Source organism: Quercus lobata, chromosome 12, assembly GCF_001633185.2.
Source record: "Quercus lobata isolate SW786 chromosome 12, ValleyOak3.0 Primary Assembly, whole genome shotgun sequence".
Taxonomy (NCBI): Eukaryota; Viridiplantae; Streptophyta; class Magnoliopsida; order Fagales; family Fagaceae; genus Quercus; species Quercus lobata.
The window spans coordinates 30,847,684-30,865,509 of record NC_044915.1 but is presented as its reverse complement, the minus strand read 5'-3'; the positions used below and the strand labels follow the sequence as shown (position 1 = coordinate 30,865,509).

Sequence of the window (17,826 nt, the reverse complement as noted above, 5' to 3'; positions counted from 1 at the left end):
GAATTTTTTAATGTGTCACATCTTTTGTTAAAATTCTGATACGATAAATTATGTGTGATTAATTGTCTATTATTTTTATATATACATGTCATTTTTTTAAATTTTTTTTAGAACAACACAACTTAAGTGAGCGTTTGGTTTCAGCTGAAACCAACGTTCACGTTTTCATTTCATGTTTCCGTCCTCCTTTTTTTTTTTTTTTTCAGCGCATGAACAGTGAATTTACTGTGCAGAGACAAAAATCACTGTTCATGTACTGTAACAGCACTGTTCACACATTAAAAATGTTAAAAATGGGACTCACACTACTTTTCACACATTTAAAAATTATTTTGTTACAGTGTTTTTAATTTTCAGTTTCAACAATAATAAGTTCAATCCAAACGGACCCTAAATATATGTTAGGGCACTTGATCTAAGCGTCTTTTTTAATGAGTTTTTAATGTGCTGCACTATTTATTACGATTTTGATATGATAAATGATAAGTGATTGATTGTCTATTATTTTTATATGTACAGTTGGACACGTCTTTTTTTTTTTTTTTTTTTTTTTAATTTTTTTAGAACACAACTTAAATACATGTTAACATGTGAATAGATTACATTATTTATAGTCTGCAATTTTTATATATATATATATATATATATATATTTTTTTTAAATTCGTTTTCCTCATATATATATATATATATAAACACTTTCATATATATTTTTCTTTTAGAGATAATTACAACATACTGCTAACCCATAGCTCGAACCCTTTCCCTTCTAAACCCTCAAGCATTTTGTACATGAGGAGGTGTCAATTCAGTTGGCCTTTGGCAAACACTTTCATATTAATAAAGAGTGCAATAAGCAATTTTATTATAATATAATATTGGAATTAAACGGGAATATCAATAGTGGAAAGGAGGGACATCTAATAATAATAAACCCTTAATGGTTGATGAGACAATATACATATAGATTGAATGGTGAGAACTTAAGGAGTGTCTACAGCGTGGATTTTAATATGTCATTTTTGTGGCAATAGACAGCCTGTCCCAAGTAATTCTCTCTCAAAGAGGAAAAAGAAAAGTTCATATCCAATGCACCATTCAACAGATGAGAAATGGGAAGAAATGTTAATCACAGCATCTAGAAAAACATTTGTCACAAAAGAAAAGACTGATTAATTCATCTTAAATAGTTCCACAACTATGTGATTAAGGACTAATCAATTCATCTTATATAGTTCCACAACTATGTGATTACTATAGCAGATTACTCAATAGACACAGTCAATGACTTTCATTCCTAAAACTGCAGAAAATCTTTATTATTCAAATGCATACCTAACGCACCATATCAATGGTGAGATGAACAATTTTGAGGACTATGGTTTATTAAGGCAAGCAGTTCAAGAAACAACAGAATTTACGGTAAATTTACCCCAAGATTTTCAACCGGTTCCTTGAAGACAACTCCTCCTCCACATTCAAACTCTATCAATGTCAAAATACATATATACCTCAGTCCTCAATTGAAACGGAGGAGAAGAAGAAAAAAAGATAATTTCCATTAAATTAACATCCAAGAAGTATGTTTTAGGCAACAATTGTCAGTTGACACATATATTCTCTAGCAGCAACACATCCAACAACTCCGTTGTTGGAATTACTATGAAAAAGGCAGAACATTTATGATGGGAGATCATCCCAAGGAACAAACTTAAAAGTGATAATATTTTATTATTATTAAAAGAGCAAGGAAAGTAGAGGAAGATTCCAAAAGCATAGGTCACAAGATCTTTGGCAAGAACAAAGCAAAGAGAAATCATAATTCAAGTTAAGTCAAGTTTGACCTTATAATACACAGTATATTTTTTCTCATATGATTTACTGATGAACTTAATCAAAGTTGTCATTAAATAATCGCCCTTCTCAGTTTCTTGCTAAAACCACTCTGGATAGAAATTTCCATTAAACATCCACACAAATCATAGCCATAAAGGTTGAAAATGCAAATCAACTAACTTAAAAATGCAGACAAAAACAGTTAATTATCACAATTGAATTCTGTGTCACATTTGGTAAAGTGCATATTTAATGATAAAGGAGCACACAACCCATATGCATAGTTTCTCCAAAAAAAAAAAAACTTTTTTTTTTTGCTCTATCCTGAGGTCAGAATTTGTTATGATGGCAACTGCTCTAACCTTAAGCCATTTGTCGCAGGTATCACCTTTCCTAAAGCCTCCACAAGCAGGAGCCTCAAGCAATATACATGCCCTATTTTTACTTTTAGCTCTATCTGCTTTAGAGTGACTTGTAGGAGAACTCAAAATTGTCAAAAGATGCATTTGTTTGAAATATTGTACTAGACCAAATGAAGGACATTGCTAGGTGAATAGTGCATGTGGTGCCCAGAACAAAGCACAGAATACATGAAGCACTCAAAAGAGTTGCAAAATAAACTAAAGCCATCAAAGTTACTCATGTGAGTCTACAAGGTAGACTCCCAATTCTTGGGTCTTAATGAGTATAATATAATTTAATGTCTCTTCTGAAAAATCATCAATATAAGTCAAGGTTTTGTATTTGAGATTACCGTCTTGGAAATTACATACACATGTAAAAAGGGTACAAGATAATGCAATCCCATATCTGATAATTCTAAAATGTTACTTATCCCAAAAAAAGAAGCTATAATGCAAAAATTAGCAACTATGACAATGAAAGTCAAGAATAACACATTATATATTGAAGTCAAAAGGTTACAACAGTTCAGTCTCACCTACCTCCTCAGATTGAAATTGTACATCCGAAAGATCCATCTTATTTTGATACACACTCAACAATTGAGGAACATCATCCTGAAATCTGATCACAAACTTCTCCAGAAAACGCTTCTCAGTAGGTAGTAACTCGTGTCCAATACGCCACTGCTCTGATAAGACAGCACCACTGGGTCAGGGGTAAGTAACTCGTAACTGCTACAAATCCCTAAGAGCACTAGCATCCGGGGGTGCAAAAAAAAAAACCCTATTTTACATCCTCAAACACCACTTTATCTATTTTACCAACCCATTTTACAACTCACGCAACATCCCAGTTTTTATTTTTACATACAACTCCTTAAAATAATATAAACTATCCTATCAACTCATTCTCTCTCTTCTCTCCCATCTCTCTCTCTCTTGTTTTTTTTTTTTTTTGGGGAGAAAAATGGAAAAATCTAGTTCTGGAAATGCTAACAAAGTAGACCTATCACAGATGAGTTCGTGATTACACTAGAAAACTTGAAGCATTAAACATCCACACAAATCTAGCCATAAAGGTTGAAATTACAAATCAACGAGCATAAGAGCAGACTGAAATTTTTATTAAAAAAATGCAGTGAATTGTCATAACTGAATTCTGTATCACGTATGGTAAATTTGCATATCTAATAATAAAGGAGCAAACACAACCCATATGCATAAGTACTCAATTTGAGAGCACTACTTTTAGCTCGATCCTGAAGTCAGACTTTGTTGTAATGGCAACTGCTCTCCACTTAAGCCATGTCTCGTGGGTATCACCTTTCCTAGAGCCTGCACAAGCAGGAACCTTGAGCACCATATATGCCCTATTTTAACTTTTAGCAAAATCTGCCTAAAGAGACTACTTCATTTTATTTATAGGTAATAAAAATTTTATTGAAAAAAGACTACTTCATGCAAAATGACATGAAATAGCCTAAAGAACTACAGAAAATACAAAAGGTTATGTACAAAAAGATAGAGACTCAATAAACATTGGAATGGAATCTCTATTCGTAAGTCCCCTAGCACGACACCAATCAAACAAAGGACCAACAAAAAAGCTGGAAGTTGTCAAAAGACTCCATTTGTTTGAAATAATGTAATAGACCTAATGTAGGGCAATTCAATGACATTGCTAGGTGTGTAAATAGGGCCTTGCTTGTGTTACCCAGAACATAGCACAAAACACATTAAGCACTTAATAGAGTAGCAAACTAAACTAAAGCCATCAAAGTTACTCACGTCGTCTAATAGGTAAACTCCCAATTCTCAAGTCCTAATGAGTGTGATTTACTCTGTTTGAAAAACCATCAATCTATGTCATGGTTTTATAGTTGAGACTGTTGTCTTGGAAATTATATACACATGTGCAAACAGTACAAGATAATGCAATCTCATATCTAATATATATCTAAAATGCAAAAATTAGCAACTGTGATAATGAAAGTCAAGAATAACATTATATTGAAGTCAAAATGTTACAACAGTTCAGTCTCACCGACCTTCTCAGATTGAATTTCTACATCCAGAAGCTCCATCTTATTTTGATACACACTCAACAATTGAGGAACATTATCCTGAAATCTGATCACAAACTTCTCCAAAAAATACTTCTCAGTAGGTAGTAAGAAAGTTGCTAAGCTTAAGTCATTCTTGACCAAATCCTTGGCTAACAAAATTTGAACAACTGAACACCTAGGGATAATCCTCTTCTCCAAGCTTAAATTCAGAACCACAGGATTTTTAGCAATACTTTTTGATGAGAAACCCAATTTGCTCACAAGGAATTCCATTGCTTTTGTGATCTTCTCCTCTGATAAAAGCATACAAATTGGATGCTTTTTAAATGCTAAGAGAGTGTCCGCTTCAGACCAACCCCACCTCCTAAAAATCTCAAATTTAGATTCCCACATTGGTTTTTTCAATTTCAAAACCGCTTGGATTGCCTGCACAAACAATGCTTTTGAAGGATCAAAGCCCAATTCCTTAACCTCCTGGACGGCCTTAACAAACTTCGCATGTGTAATGAATGCCATACTCGGAGAATGAGTCACCAAAAGAGAGATGGCAGATTGAGGTGCTCCAAGTTCTCTCAAAAGAGCAACATTTGGAGCCATAACATTGGTTACATCACATAGAAAAGCACGCTGTGAGCGCTTCATAGTGGTAATGACTTTCTCATTCTCAAGAAGCACACTTTTAAGGAAATCATAGCATGGAATTAGGTGATTAGTCAAGCTCCTTCGCAGTAGGTCAGGGCTTATAGTGAGGATTCTAGGGAGGTCAGAGCCTGAAACCCCTATAGAACGGAAAAACTGAATCTTTGGCAAAAGGGTATTCTCAGGATCAGCTAAAAGCAAAGTTGGGCGACTCCTAATAATTTTGGTGATTTGGGTATTGTCGAATCCATTCTCTTTGAGAAGACTAAGCACTGAGTCTGGCCTATCTGGGTTTTGAAAGTGTACCTTGTTGGATGCTAATAGAGCTGATTTTGATGACAACCCACATGATTTTACGAGATAAGACACTGTAAAATGATTTCTTTCTGGTTCATTTTCAAACTCTGATTCAGATAAACAACCTACTGATGTAAATGATTGGATGATAAAGAAAGCATTTTTCTGAAGAAGACCCAACTGGGTCCTCCTCCTATTTGTAACAAAAAGTAGCTGTCTTGAAGAGAGAAAACCAAACATAATTGACTCACTGAGTTTGCCTGAGAGTCAGCTTCAGCAGGGCTGCATTGATTGTCTGATTAATCTTTCATGGGCAAAAAGGTGGAAGTGGAAATTGAGAGTGGACCTGAGAGGAACACGTTTGTCGAATACATCACTGCTCTGATAAGCCAGCACCGGGTCCAGGAGTTAGAAACTCCTAACCTAATCCAAATCCCTAACCGTGGCCTATATGTATTGCGTACGCTTCCTATTAAGTAGAGTACTCTCTTAACTCTTCTAGCCACCTTAATGCCCCTACATTGGGTCACAAGCCCACGTTACAGAGCTCGGCTCCTGTTTCCATTATGATGTGGCATATGAAGAAAGAAATACTCTGGTTGCTAAGCGATGTGGGATTGAAACATTGAAACATATGTTTGTTTGGGCTGTGGGGGTCTACATACCCATTATACTATTAGCATGCTTCCTTTCTAATGTTTGATTTGATTGAACTTGAAGATAGCAAGTTAGAAACTATCTGTTTTGCAACTTGGATTCAGTTTATTAATACAGCAGCATGTTATATAATATTAGGGTTGTGTTTTGTAGCTTTATTTCAATTTTTTCAGCTTTATAAGCTGTGAGGCCAACTTCATAGAGAGAAAATATATTAAAATAAACTACGGAGTCAGTTTTATGTTTTTTTTTATCCAATTTTTTTATTAAATAGGACCTATATTAGTCCAACCTTAACAATCATCGTACGGTACTTGTTAACATTTGCCATAATATTAAGACGTTAGTAAGTTGACTTTATGATTTTCCTTTGTTTTATTCTTGTTGAAGAGTGAAGATGCAATTTTCCACTTTTATTTCTTTTATCTTATTAAAAATTGGCTTAAAGTTGACCATTTAGGGGGTAAAATCTGTCATCACAAATATTTGATTCTTTGTTAGGAATACAAAGGAATTATCCTCTCCTATTTATGATTGCAAGAACCTCCTAGGCCGAGAATGGACCGTTTGACCATATAATTTTTTTCACGAGGCTGATGGAGTAGTGGATGGACTTGCCAAGGGGGGAAGAGCAAGAGAACAGACTTGAAGAATATATCCACTGTCCCTTTTTCTTTTCTTTTTTTGTATCATGTAAATATGTACGTGACCTTTTGTGAATTGGTACTCCCAGGGAGTGTCATTTGGTCTCTTTTGTATCTATCCATCCTAACGGAAGCGGGTCTAGGACAGAACTGTTTCTAATGGCATATTAGAATAAATAAAAGAAGAATTTTCAACTAACTATTGTAGCCTATAAACCAATTGTAGTATATATGTTTTGGTTGACATTGATACAGATCTATGCAAAACAAGTATAGAACAACCCCTCTTATTTCTTTTTGTAATAAAAGTGGCAGTCTTGAACAGAGAACCAAACATATAATTGAGATTGGGCTCACTGAAAAAATATTAATGATAAGGAAAAAAATTCTGGGTCTAAAAGATGGAAGTGGAATTTGAGAGTGGGCCTATCAGGATAGGCCTGAGGGGTACCGACTCTTTGGCCCACTGGAGAGGAAGAAGCTCGTCTGTCCTTCAGGGACACATTTCACTGCTCTGATAAGCCAGTGCCTGGTTACGCGAAGTGTAAGAGCGTATTATCTTATACACAGCCGTAACCCATTTTATTGCACGTGCCATTTCCGAGCTTCTTTACCTCCAGTGGAGAGTCAGTAAGGGCCCACACAATGCCCCACAGGAACCATTTTTCTTCTAGGTTGTCCACTCTTAAAGTTCTTCAACCCACCTTAATGCCCCCACATTGGGTCACAAGCCCACGTTACAGAGCTCGGCGTCCGTTTTCTCTATGCTGCAGTATATGAAGATAGAAACTCTTTGGTTGCTAAGCGATGTGGGATTGATACATATGTTTGTTTGTGGTGAGTTAGGTGTGGGGTCTTCATTCCCATTAATCATTATAGTATTAGCATGTTTCCTTTCTAATGTTTGATGGGAACTTGAAGACAGCAACTATCTGTTTCACAACTTGGGTTCAGTTTATCAATACAGCATGTCATGATTTCCCTTTGTTTTGTTATTGCTGAAGAGTGAAGATTCAATTTTCCTCTTTTATTTCTTTTATCTTACTTCTTTACTATTAGCTTAAAGTTGACCTTTTAAGGGCAATTTTTTTATGACAAATGTTTTTTTTTTCTTTGTTAGTAAGGAATACAAAGGAATTGTCACAAATGATATGTTACTAATGATTTATATATTAGTCAGCTAACTATTGTAGCCTACAATATGAGCTTCTCAGATGTTACTTTAGTGGAAATTACCTGACATTTTTTTTTTCAATTGTAGTATATATGTTTTGCTTGACATTGATACAGTTCTAGGAGCACGTTGCAAAAACTGTTTAGTATAGAGTTACTTGAGTCTTCATCTACTAGGTCTAGGATAAGAAGAAATATCTGGCGTTTGGTGATATAATTGCTTCATTTTGGTAAGTTTTGGTTGTTGAGTTCAAATAGTAAGTTTTTAATAAAATAAATTTCTTGGTAGAGTTATTTTATTTTATTTTATTTGGGACTAAAGTCTTTCGTTGTTGTTAATTTTCAAATTGTTTGTCAACACTTGATTTAGTTACAAAATGTTAAATGAAAAAAAAAAAAAAAAAAAAAAAAAAAAAAAAAAAAAAAACTATGGTGAGGATATATAAGTGACAATACTTAAAAAGAAAATTTCTCTTAGACACAAATATATAATTTTTATTTCCTTTTCAATTTGGGACCAAGTCTTTTGTTGTTTTTGCTATTGTTGTTAAGTTTCCAATTGTTTGTCAACGCTTGATTTAGACTAAAAATGTTGAATGAAAAAAATATAGGATATTTAATGTTGGGGTTTGATAACACTTCAAAAATAAAAGATTTAAAAAATTATAATTAAATAACTGTAAAACGTTTTGTACATATTAGTGGAAAAGTAGACAATTTGTGATACGCATTAAAGTTTATATAAAATGTATGTATGTATGTATCAATAAATGTAATCGTATAAATGTATGTATTCATGAATATGTAAGTCGGCACCCTCCCCCCTCCCAAACCAAAATGTCTGGCTCCACCCTTGGGGCTGGAGATTATATAGCTTGTTACATTTGCACTTAAACAAAAGATTTTCTGCAATCTTAGGAATGGAGGTCATTGACTATGTCTCTTGGGTAACCTGCTGTATATGACATATCATCCTCAATCAAATAGTTGTTTACATATTGAAGATAAAGTGATCACTTATTTATTTTTTGACATGTTTTTTAGAAGAGCGATATTACAGATACAATAAAGTTTATTACATAAAATTTACAAACCGACGTATCATCAATCTCTAAAAAAACAATTCAAATATTGGAATCCCGTTTTCTTTGTCTGATAAGCCTTACCTCTGTGGTTTTTATTCTTTTGTCGATACGAGTTCTTCATGCCAGGGAGACCAACCAAGTTATTAGTTGGTTAAAGTCCACCAATAACTATTATTTAACTTATTATAATATCTTTAATGTTTATTGTTTATACTTCTGAACTTACGTTGAAGCCCAGCAGCCCACATAAGGTTTGTTCTTTTCATTTTGGAAGCCCAGCCCAAACGATTTGCTTACGTTGAAAACGGTTAGAATTATTGCGTCAACACACAAACTCCCAAGACAGACAGCTTCATCGATTTGCTCAATTCATCTCTCTCGCTTGCTCTGTATATATTTACACAAACACACGCATACACAGTGACACAGAGAGAGAGAGTCAATATTGTGAGGTGGTGTGGGTTTGAGGAAAGCAAAGCTAGGGTTTTGAGTGTGGTATAAAAAGCATTGTGTGGCAATGGTGGAGAGGAGGAAGCCTCTGGTTCTCTCCTCCACCAAGCTCCTCATCAACTCCGTACTCAGTTCATCGTCGTCTTCGTCGCCGCCTCCGCCGCAACTCGCTGACCGAGTCGAAGATGACGTGTCCGGCGGCACCTTGCAGCTACGTGCCGGAATTCTCCGATTCCCAAGGGATAAAATCGTCATTTCCAGTCACCACTCCAATTTGGCTTCTCTGGACGACGCCGCTTTGGTTGGACTCTCCACCTGCGCCCTCAAACGACTCTCCATTACTTCAGCCTCACTGGTAATCAAAAATATTTCAATTTCAAGCGTAAAACTCTGTTCGGTTGTCTAGAAAATAAAGGAAAAGGAAACAATTTAAAAAGCTCACTTCAAAATCTCACTTTTCGCGACAAAAACTTCTAAAGGAAATGTAATAATTGAAAATTTTGATACTTGGCTTTATTGATGGGTTCTGTATCTGAATCACAATCAGTTTAGATTATATTATGTAATAATTTCATTAGAATTATGATTAAGTGATTAAATTATTCTTCCCTATTAGCTTAAGTTTTTGGAACTAGTTATAATTTTATCAAATTTATATGATTTTGAGGTTTTTATTGTTGAATAGTTTTATCTTGTTTGTTTGGTTTAGTTTAATTTGGATGTTCTTCTGAATATGGAATTTTTAGCACTGTAATTTGTTAATTAGCATATGTTTTTTTTGTTTGTTTTGAATACACAAGGTTCTTGTCAAGAATATCGAGACAAATGTGCAAAGAATCGCGCAGGTTGTTGTTTTAGACCCTCCGGGCATGCGCGAAGCTGCACATGGGATTAAATTATCCAGTTTTGGTTGTTCCCATACAATGTGTGTTTTTCCTTCGGCTACTTTTGCACCAGAAGGTTGTCTACAGATGGGTGTGGAAGTTGCCTATTTGTCTCCTATTTTGGCATTTAACCTTGACTTGCATGTATCGTGCTTGAATTCTCTTGTCCATGGAGGGCAAGAAACTTTAGCGGCTTATTTCCAAGCAAAAGTGGATGATGAGACGTCTGGGGAAGTGATTGAGGGTTCTATGATTAGTGTAGGGTTGGAATCATTGGCTCGGTTGCCAAGATATGCTTCACATTTGAGGGCTTCTTTTGTGAAGATACCAGAATGTGGTACTCTTGAGACTCTCAAAGTAAGGTCATCTATTGAGGCTGAAGATCGTCAAGATATGATTGACTTGGCGCTACAGAAATACTTTGAAGCAGATAGGTATCTAGCAAGAGGTGATATTTTCAGCATTTGCATAAATTGGAATTGCAATTCAATTACTTGCATTCCTTGCAACCAAAAGTCACAAAATAGAAGTGATAACATCATCTACTTCAAGGTAAATATCCCTGTATTCTTTTATGGTCGTACAGGTGCTCGAGGATTGTCATAAGTTGGTCCGGTTCTTTTGACAATGTAATTTATGTCCTCAGGTTGTAGCTCTGGAACCATCAGATGAAAAATTTCTTCGAGTAAATAGCACCCAGACTGCCCTTGTGCTTGGGGGAAGTGTTCCTTCTGCTATTCCCCCAGATTTGTTGATTGCTGGACCAAAAGGTTTTCCACCTTTGCAGGGGGATACAGTGAAAATTTTGGCCTCCATTCTTGCACCCCCTCTTTGCCCGTCAGCACTTTCTTCAAAATTCAGAGTTTCTGTTTTACTACATGGTTTGGCAGGTTTGTTTTATGTTACCTAATCTGTTGTCTTCATTTAGTTTACTGTATGCATAAACAAATTTTCAGTTTACTTGCATTTTCCTTCACTTTCCCTTAATATAATTATTTTTAATGAATTTTTCATTGGCTACATAATATGGTATCCCTGTGAGCTATTATTGGTTATGATAGAAAATCTGTACCAAAACAATGACATTGATTCTGTTTGCATGTGTACAAATGTGTGGCTCTGGTGGGTTCTGATCCAATACCTGTTGCAGGATGTGGGAAGAGGACTGTGATCAGATATGTTGCTCGTCGATTGGGCCTGCATGTAGTGGAATATAGCTGTCATAATCTGATAGCACCCTCTGAAAGAAAAGCATCTGTTGCTCTAGCTCAAGCTTTCAATACAGCTCAAAGGTAGCAGTTGAGCACTGTATGTTAAATTCAAGTTTTTCCAGACTATATGCCTTTTGCCCTACTGTTAATTGCTTGCAACTGTGCTCCCTTATTCAGAAAGGGGTAATGCATGGTTATTATTCTACTACAGTGATATTCAATGACCTTCCAGTAATTATGTTATTTTGTACGAGTAACTTTGGGTCCATAAAGCAATCGATGACTGCCAAACTGGGAGGTTCACTTGTTATCCCTTCCTTTTACTTTTTGTACCGAGAGGCCTTCTACCATTTCATCTAGTAATGGGTGTCTTTGTTACATCTGGCCATACAATATTGTTGTCATTGGTTTGGTTTTTGATATTGTTGTTCCGTGACCCAAAATTGGGGGAAAAGAAGAAGAAAATAATATTGATGTTTCCATTTTTTGTTCCTGTTGTTTTGTTTTTTTAACAGATACTTGCCAACAATTCTTCTTCTCCGCCATTTTGATGTTTTCCGAAATTTAGGCTCTCATGAGGGTTCACCAAATGATCAAGTAGGCATCACTTCAGAAGTAGCATCAGTTATTCGGAAATTCTCAGAGCCAGTCACTGAGGATGAAGACATTTATTCTGAAGGGGAACCTAATGATGATTCTGTAAGATGCAACTATTTGATGTGCTATGGTGTTTTTTTTTTTTTGTATTAGATGTTCCTCTTGAATGATTGCAAGCTAAATGATAAAACCTAAGTTTTTTGCATTTCTTTCTTCTTCATCTTCTTCTTTTCCGTCAGATGCTAGATTTTTGTTAATTGAAATAATGGCAAGAAAAGAGGAGAGAGGTGGGGAATCAGAAGAAATCCCTTTTTTTGAAAATAGATGTGGTGGGGGCTGACGATTTTTGGTGCCTAGAACTCTTAAAATGTTGAGAACCACACTGCAACAAAATTTGTTTCCAAATTTACTTCCGTGGAACCTTGTTAGCTTGGCCCGACCAATAAGCGGGAGGTTAAGAGACTAAAGTACTTCAAAGCACCCAACAAATACTTCATAACACGTGTTGATTTTGGAATTGGATTCCTTCATATTATGATGCTGAAACTCATACATTATACCTTTTTTTATATCTAAGGAAATCATCTGTCTTCTTTCTTACAGAATTTATATTTTTGGATTAGTGAATGAGTAGCCCCAAGGGTAGGGGAGAGTCAGACCAGTGACCTTCACTTAACAAGGTGTGGTTTCTGAATGAATATGCTACCCCTTTGGATATTATCTTATGTCCTTTTTTGAAAAGGTTTGAAATACAAGAGATAATTGTGATATTATGCCCTCTTAGATGCCATTGACTAGTTAAGAAGTTCAAAGATGCCCATGTAATGGAGATGGTTTTAGTCGACTTTGGGGGGCATCCAAAGGTTTTCCTTGTGAGTGTGTGTAAGAAGAGTAATCTAAATTGAGAAAAGGAAATGTCTACATAGTGAAATTTTCTTATTTTATTCTCAAGAATTACTGTTCATAAGGTCTGTCAAGATGTTAACTCTGATGCTGTGTTGATGCAGAACATGAAGGATGTTGGAAAGGTAAGAAGGCACAGAGTGTTGTTAGTTGCAGCTGCTGACAGCTCTGAAGGTCTACCTCCAACCATAAGGCGTTGCTTTAGCCATGAAATAAGTATGGGTCCTTTAACTGAAGAACAAAGGGTAGAAATGCTTACCCAGTCACTGCAAAGTGTGTCTGAGCTCCTGTCTAATGTAAGTGAACGCATTGTTTTCTTTTGTATGTTATATGTTTAATAGCTTTTGTGGACTAATGATGCATATAATACTTCAGTAGGTGTTGTTAAAAGATTATTGTTGACTTGTTCCTTGTATGTGAAATGTCCATGTCTTACTGTCTGGAATTATCCATCTACAAATGTCTTTGGATATGTTCAAACAGTGTTATGGGATTAAAAAAAAAAATTTATATAACCGAATCAGTTTTAACTAGGGTGATATTATGGAGCCTATGACACAATGGACTGTATCCCTTCATTTTTGAATTGCATTTGTTGTTTCATTGGTTGAGGTCATTGAGGGCCCAAACTGTTCCTATATCTCTCTTTAGGAATATCTTACATGTTGGTCATACTTTTTGTTCTTTTGATCATGACTGTTTAACTTTGATGGGTCAGAATATTGCTTCTTGCAGACTGGCTCAGAGGATTTTATAAAGGAAATTGTGGGGCAGACATCTGGGTTCATGCCTAGAGATTTATGTGCTTTGATTGCTGATGCTGGTGCAAACTTAATTCCCAGTGGCAATGTACTGAATGAAAAGGTTGAGCCCAAGGAACTAGATAGTGATTCACATGAAGTTGCACCACAGGTCCTGGGGAAGGAAGGCATGACCAAAGCATTGGAACGATCAAAGAAAAGGAATGCGTCAGCATTGGGCACTCCGAAGGTAAGTTAGGTCAGCTAAGTTGACTTCATATTCTTATCTTATGTCACCATGCATAATAAGCAGGTGTCTTGTGTTGCAATTTTTTTCTTTTTTTTTTTTTTTCATTTTGTCAAAAGTATTTTATTGTGAGAAATATCATTCTTAGAGAGATGTACTGCTGCTTGTAGGTTTATTTTATTTTATTTTCTCTTTTCCATTATTTGCTATAGGTTCCTAATGTGAAATGGGAAGATGTTGGTGGGCTTGAGGATGTGAAGAAATCAATTTTGGACACTGTTCAGGTGGGTTGTTTTATCTCTGCTGCCTCTTTGTTTGATAATATTCATAAAGACTGCTTTTTTTTCTTTTTTTATCAGGATCCAAAAGCGTGTTAGATTTAGTATTACAAACTGCACCCCCGGCAACCCAAAAATGAAATGACAAATTTACTGAATCTGCATGAATCAAATGTTTTTGACTGAAAGCTAGGAGCTTGTCCTATCCTGTTTCTTGCTATGCATTAATTGATAGAGTCAAACTTTTTACAATGTATTTTAAATTAATATATTGCACATCGATAGTTTTAAAACTTTACCTAGGTTGAGTCCACAACTCCAGGAGTTCAAATACTCTCTTTGCCACCTTTTTTTTATGTTGGTCCTTCTTCACCTCATTGCCCAAAAAAGAGATTGTTAATCAAAGTCAGTAGTTCTTCAACAACATTATGAAACATAAAAAAGTAGGCTTGAAAATCCACTGCTATTTAACTTCTTATTGGTTCTGAATTATTGAAGTGATTCTTACTTGTCGTATATGCAGTTGCCTCTCTTGCATAAGGACTTGTTTTCGTCTGGGTTGCGTAAGCGCTCTGGTGTTCTTCTTTATGGTCCTCCTGGAACTGGAAAAGTATGTTCTGTTGTTTCAGTTATATGATGATTTTTTAACTTGCCACTTTTTTTTCCTTTTTATTAATTACCTGCTTCATAACATCTGTTTGTTATTCTTGTGTTTCAAACCTCAGACTTTATTAGCAAAAGCTGTTGCAACCGAGTGTTCCCTAAACTTTCTCAGTGTAAAAGGACCTGAGCTGATCAACATGTACATTGGAGAGTCAGAGAAGAATGTTCGAGACATTTTCCAGAAGGTAAAATATCCTTCTTGTTTTAAGCAAAATTTCTCTTGCTTTTTTTTTGTTTTGTTTTTTTTTTTTTTGGGGGGGGGGGTGTTGACTATGACTTATATTTCAGAATTTTTCGTCAGTGCACAATTTGTAATACCCTACATGCCTTTCAGGCCAGATCAGCACGCCCATGTGTTATCTTCTTTGATGAACTTGATTCTCTTGCTCCAGCTCGGGGGGCCTCTGGGGATTCTGGAGGAGTTATGGACAGAGTGGTTTCTCAGGTGAAGATTATTTTTTCTATAGAACTTGGCAAATTCCTTTTCTCTTATTCCATTTATAATACTTAACATGGAAACTTTCCCTTGTGCTAGATGCTTGCAGAGATTGATGGCCTAAATGATTCAACACAGGTAATTTATCCTACATTCTTACTTGGCTTGTATTCAAATTTATACTAGTATTTAGTTTTCTTCTTTTGCTTAAACCTAAAAAGTTTCCCCTGTTTAATCATTCTGGCTTTTAGGACCTGTTTATAATAGGGGCAAGCAACAGACCTGATCTAATTGACCCAGCACTTTTACGGCCTGGTAGATTTGATAAGCTGCTATACATAGGAGTTAATTCTGATGCATCTTATAGGGAGCGGTTGGTTTTCTTCTCATTTCTCTTTTGTGCTTTCATCATGTAAAATTTAGTGATGTGATGCGCTTCTCTTTGAATCTTAATTTTCTCTTTTCCCAGGGTACTCAAAGCACTAACACGAAAGTTCAAATTGCATAAAGACGTTTCACTTTACTCAATAGCAAAGAAATGTCCCCCAAACTTCACAGGAGCAGACATGTATGCTTTATGTGCAGATGCTTGGTTCCATGCTGCAAAACGCAAGGTAGCTCATTTGATTTCAACCTTATTGCTGAATTAGCTGGTGGAAACATTTATGCACCTAATGGTTTTTGTGATGAATCATGGTTGCTACATTGATTAGACAAGGTGCTTAGACTTGTTTACTTGTTTTTGTGTAGGTTTTGAGTTCAGATTCAGATTCTTCTAGCACTGATGATCGTGCAGAGTCTGTTGTTGTTGAATACGATGATTTTGTGAAGGTATGACACAGTTTTTCTATTTATAAAGTGATTTTTGAGACAAATCATATATATTCTGCTTGCTTTGAGTTCACAGGTAAGTCATGACCGTATGTTATCATATTGGAAAATGTCGGAAGTATTCTAGTATCATTTAGTTTAATACTAATTAACCATTTCTGCCATGAATGGAGAACAGCAATATCCAAATAGGTGATTAGGTTGAGAAAATTTTTGGAAATGCTCATTTATAGGTCATATGCTTCTTTAAAAAATAATTCCAATAGCAATCATGACTTATAAAATTGCCCGTGCCTATGAAAGACTGATTCTTTGTATCTGAATATACAAGAAAACTCACATTGAACAACCGTAAGTATTGGCTATCTAATATGATCTTTCCATTTTGCGTCTGAAATATTTGGTAGTACAAACTGTACAATATCTTAGACCAATAATTTTAATCAAAGTATACTTATCAATTGAAATTATGCGTTACCAATTGACATTTGACAGACATTTTTCCAAGGTTTTAATGAGTTGACTACATCTACATCAATGTTGCTTACCATTCAATTTAAAGTACAAAACTTGGTTAGAACCATTTTCTGGAACTAATTATGTCTGAACGCCTTGTCCCGACTTCTCAGGTCCTAGATGAGCTGTCTCCTTCCCTCTCCATGTCTGAGCTTAAGAAGTACGACTTGCTGAGGGATCAATTTGAAGGAGCCTCAAAATGAAACTTTTGGTAAAGCCATGTAAGAGGTCTGTATCACATCTGTGATCATGGTCTGCAAGGGTTCTGTCAATCTGCAATATAAGAGTTTCATTAGAATTTAATGAAACACATGCAATATAAAAGCATTCAATTTACATCTTTTTATCTGTATCTCATGTGTGGCCATGGTCTGCAAGGGTTCTGTCAATCTGCAATAATTGTAATTTAGATCAAGCATGCAATATAGGAGTTTCATTAGAATTGAATGAAACACATGAACAAGCTTATAATACATTATATAACTAGAGTACTACTACAAAAGGGCCTAACCTTTGTAGTAGTAGCCTAGGGTTATAAGGATTAAAACTCTATATATTACTTTCGTATTTGTGTGTTATAATAAATATTACTGTTTTCTCAAAAAAAATTAAAAAAAATGAAACACATAAAATATAAAAGCATTCAATTTACATATTTATAGAAAATTGTGAAATTGGTTGTTATAACTAATAGGACAAAGTTTGAGACAACATTTATCATAATATTTTTTTTCACAAGTGCTAACATTATTTGTTGTGATTGAAACAATATCACTTTCATCTAGGTCCACTACGGATACCACTTTTAATATACATCAATAACATGAAGTTATATTAACAGTTGTGAAAAATATTATGCCCTACTTATTGAAAAGAGTGTTTAATAATCAAATTGAAGGGCAGTAGGGCCCAACTCCAAGCATATCCTCTTCATCCTAAGCAAGGAGTATATTCCACGTACCCATCATTAAAAGTTATCAACTAGGTATGCGGGTATCTGGAAGTGACGTAGTGTATGATCCATTTGTGAAGGGCTCCACTCGTTTAGCTTTCATTGCTGAGGATTACTAGTAGTTGATAACTATCATGAAATTTAAAGGATACCAAAAATGAAAATAAAAATAAAAATCCTTGCAATTTGAATATGTTAATCCTTTTAGGTAGTTGGTACTTGGTAGTATTGTCTGGACGTGTGAGAGTTACGCATGTACCAGTACAACCATCTTCCATGCTAGCAATCCGTAATTGACTTTTTATGAGTTTGATGACC

General features: G+C 35.2%; 2 protein-coding genes across 6 annotated transcripts; one reads left to right on the top strand and one right to left on the bottom strand.

Annotated features, from left to right (window-relative positions):
- Positions 1-1,261: 1,261 nt before the first annotated feature.
- Positions 1,262-5,903, bottom strand: LOC115969958. 5 transcript variants are annotated; one of them, XM_031089597.1, is made up of 3 exons: positions 4,288-5,903; positions 2,780-2,923; positions 1,262-1,484 (listed from the first exon to the last, which is right to left on the bottom strand). In XM_031089597.1, the coding sequence occupies exons 1-3, from the start codon at positions 5,479-5,481 to the stop codon at positions 1,428-1,430; spliced, it is 1,395 nt and encodes a 464-aa protein (XP_030945457.1). In that variant the 5' UTR covers positions 5,482-5,903; the 3' UTR covers positions 1,262-1,427. The 5 variants fall into 5 exon arrangements, with proteins under 5 accessions (XP_030945457.1, XP_030945458.1, XP_030945461.1 ...); XM_031089598.1 differs by lacking the exon at positions 1,262-1,484 and adding an exon at positions 3,486-3,590 and having other exon boundaries at positions 2,715-2,928; positions 4,288-5,901; XM_031089601.1 differs by lacking the exon at positions 1,262-1,484 and adding an exon at positions 3,486-3,574 and having other exon boundaries at positions 2,715-2,928; positions 4,288-5,895.
- Positions 5,904-9,136: 3,233 nt separating this feature from the next.
- On the top strand, positions 9,137-16,965 carry LOC115971621 (peroxisome biogenesis protein 6-like). Its single transcript, XM_031091622.1, has 16 exons — positions 9,137-9,605; positions 10,051-10,686; positions 10,781-11,024; positions 11,285-11,426; positions 11,861-12,044; positions 12,950-13,141; positions 13,581-13,835; positions 14,045-14,116; positions 14,634-14,720; positions 14,836-14,958; positions 15,108-15,218; positions 15,309-15,347; positions 15,461-15,582; positions 15,679-15,823; positions 15,960-16,040; positions 16,670-16,965. Exons 1-16 carry the CDS (start codon positions 9,318-9,320, stop codon positions 16,757-16,759), a joined length of 2,811 nt encoding a protein of 936 aa, XP_030947482.1. The 5' UTR covers positions 9,137-9,317; the 3' UTR covers positions 16,760-16,965.
- The last annotated feature ends 861 nt before the right edge of the window (positions 16,966-17,826 follow it).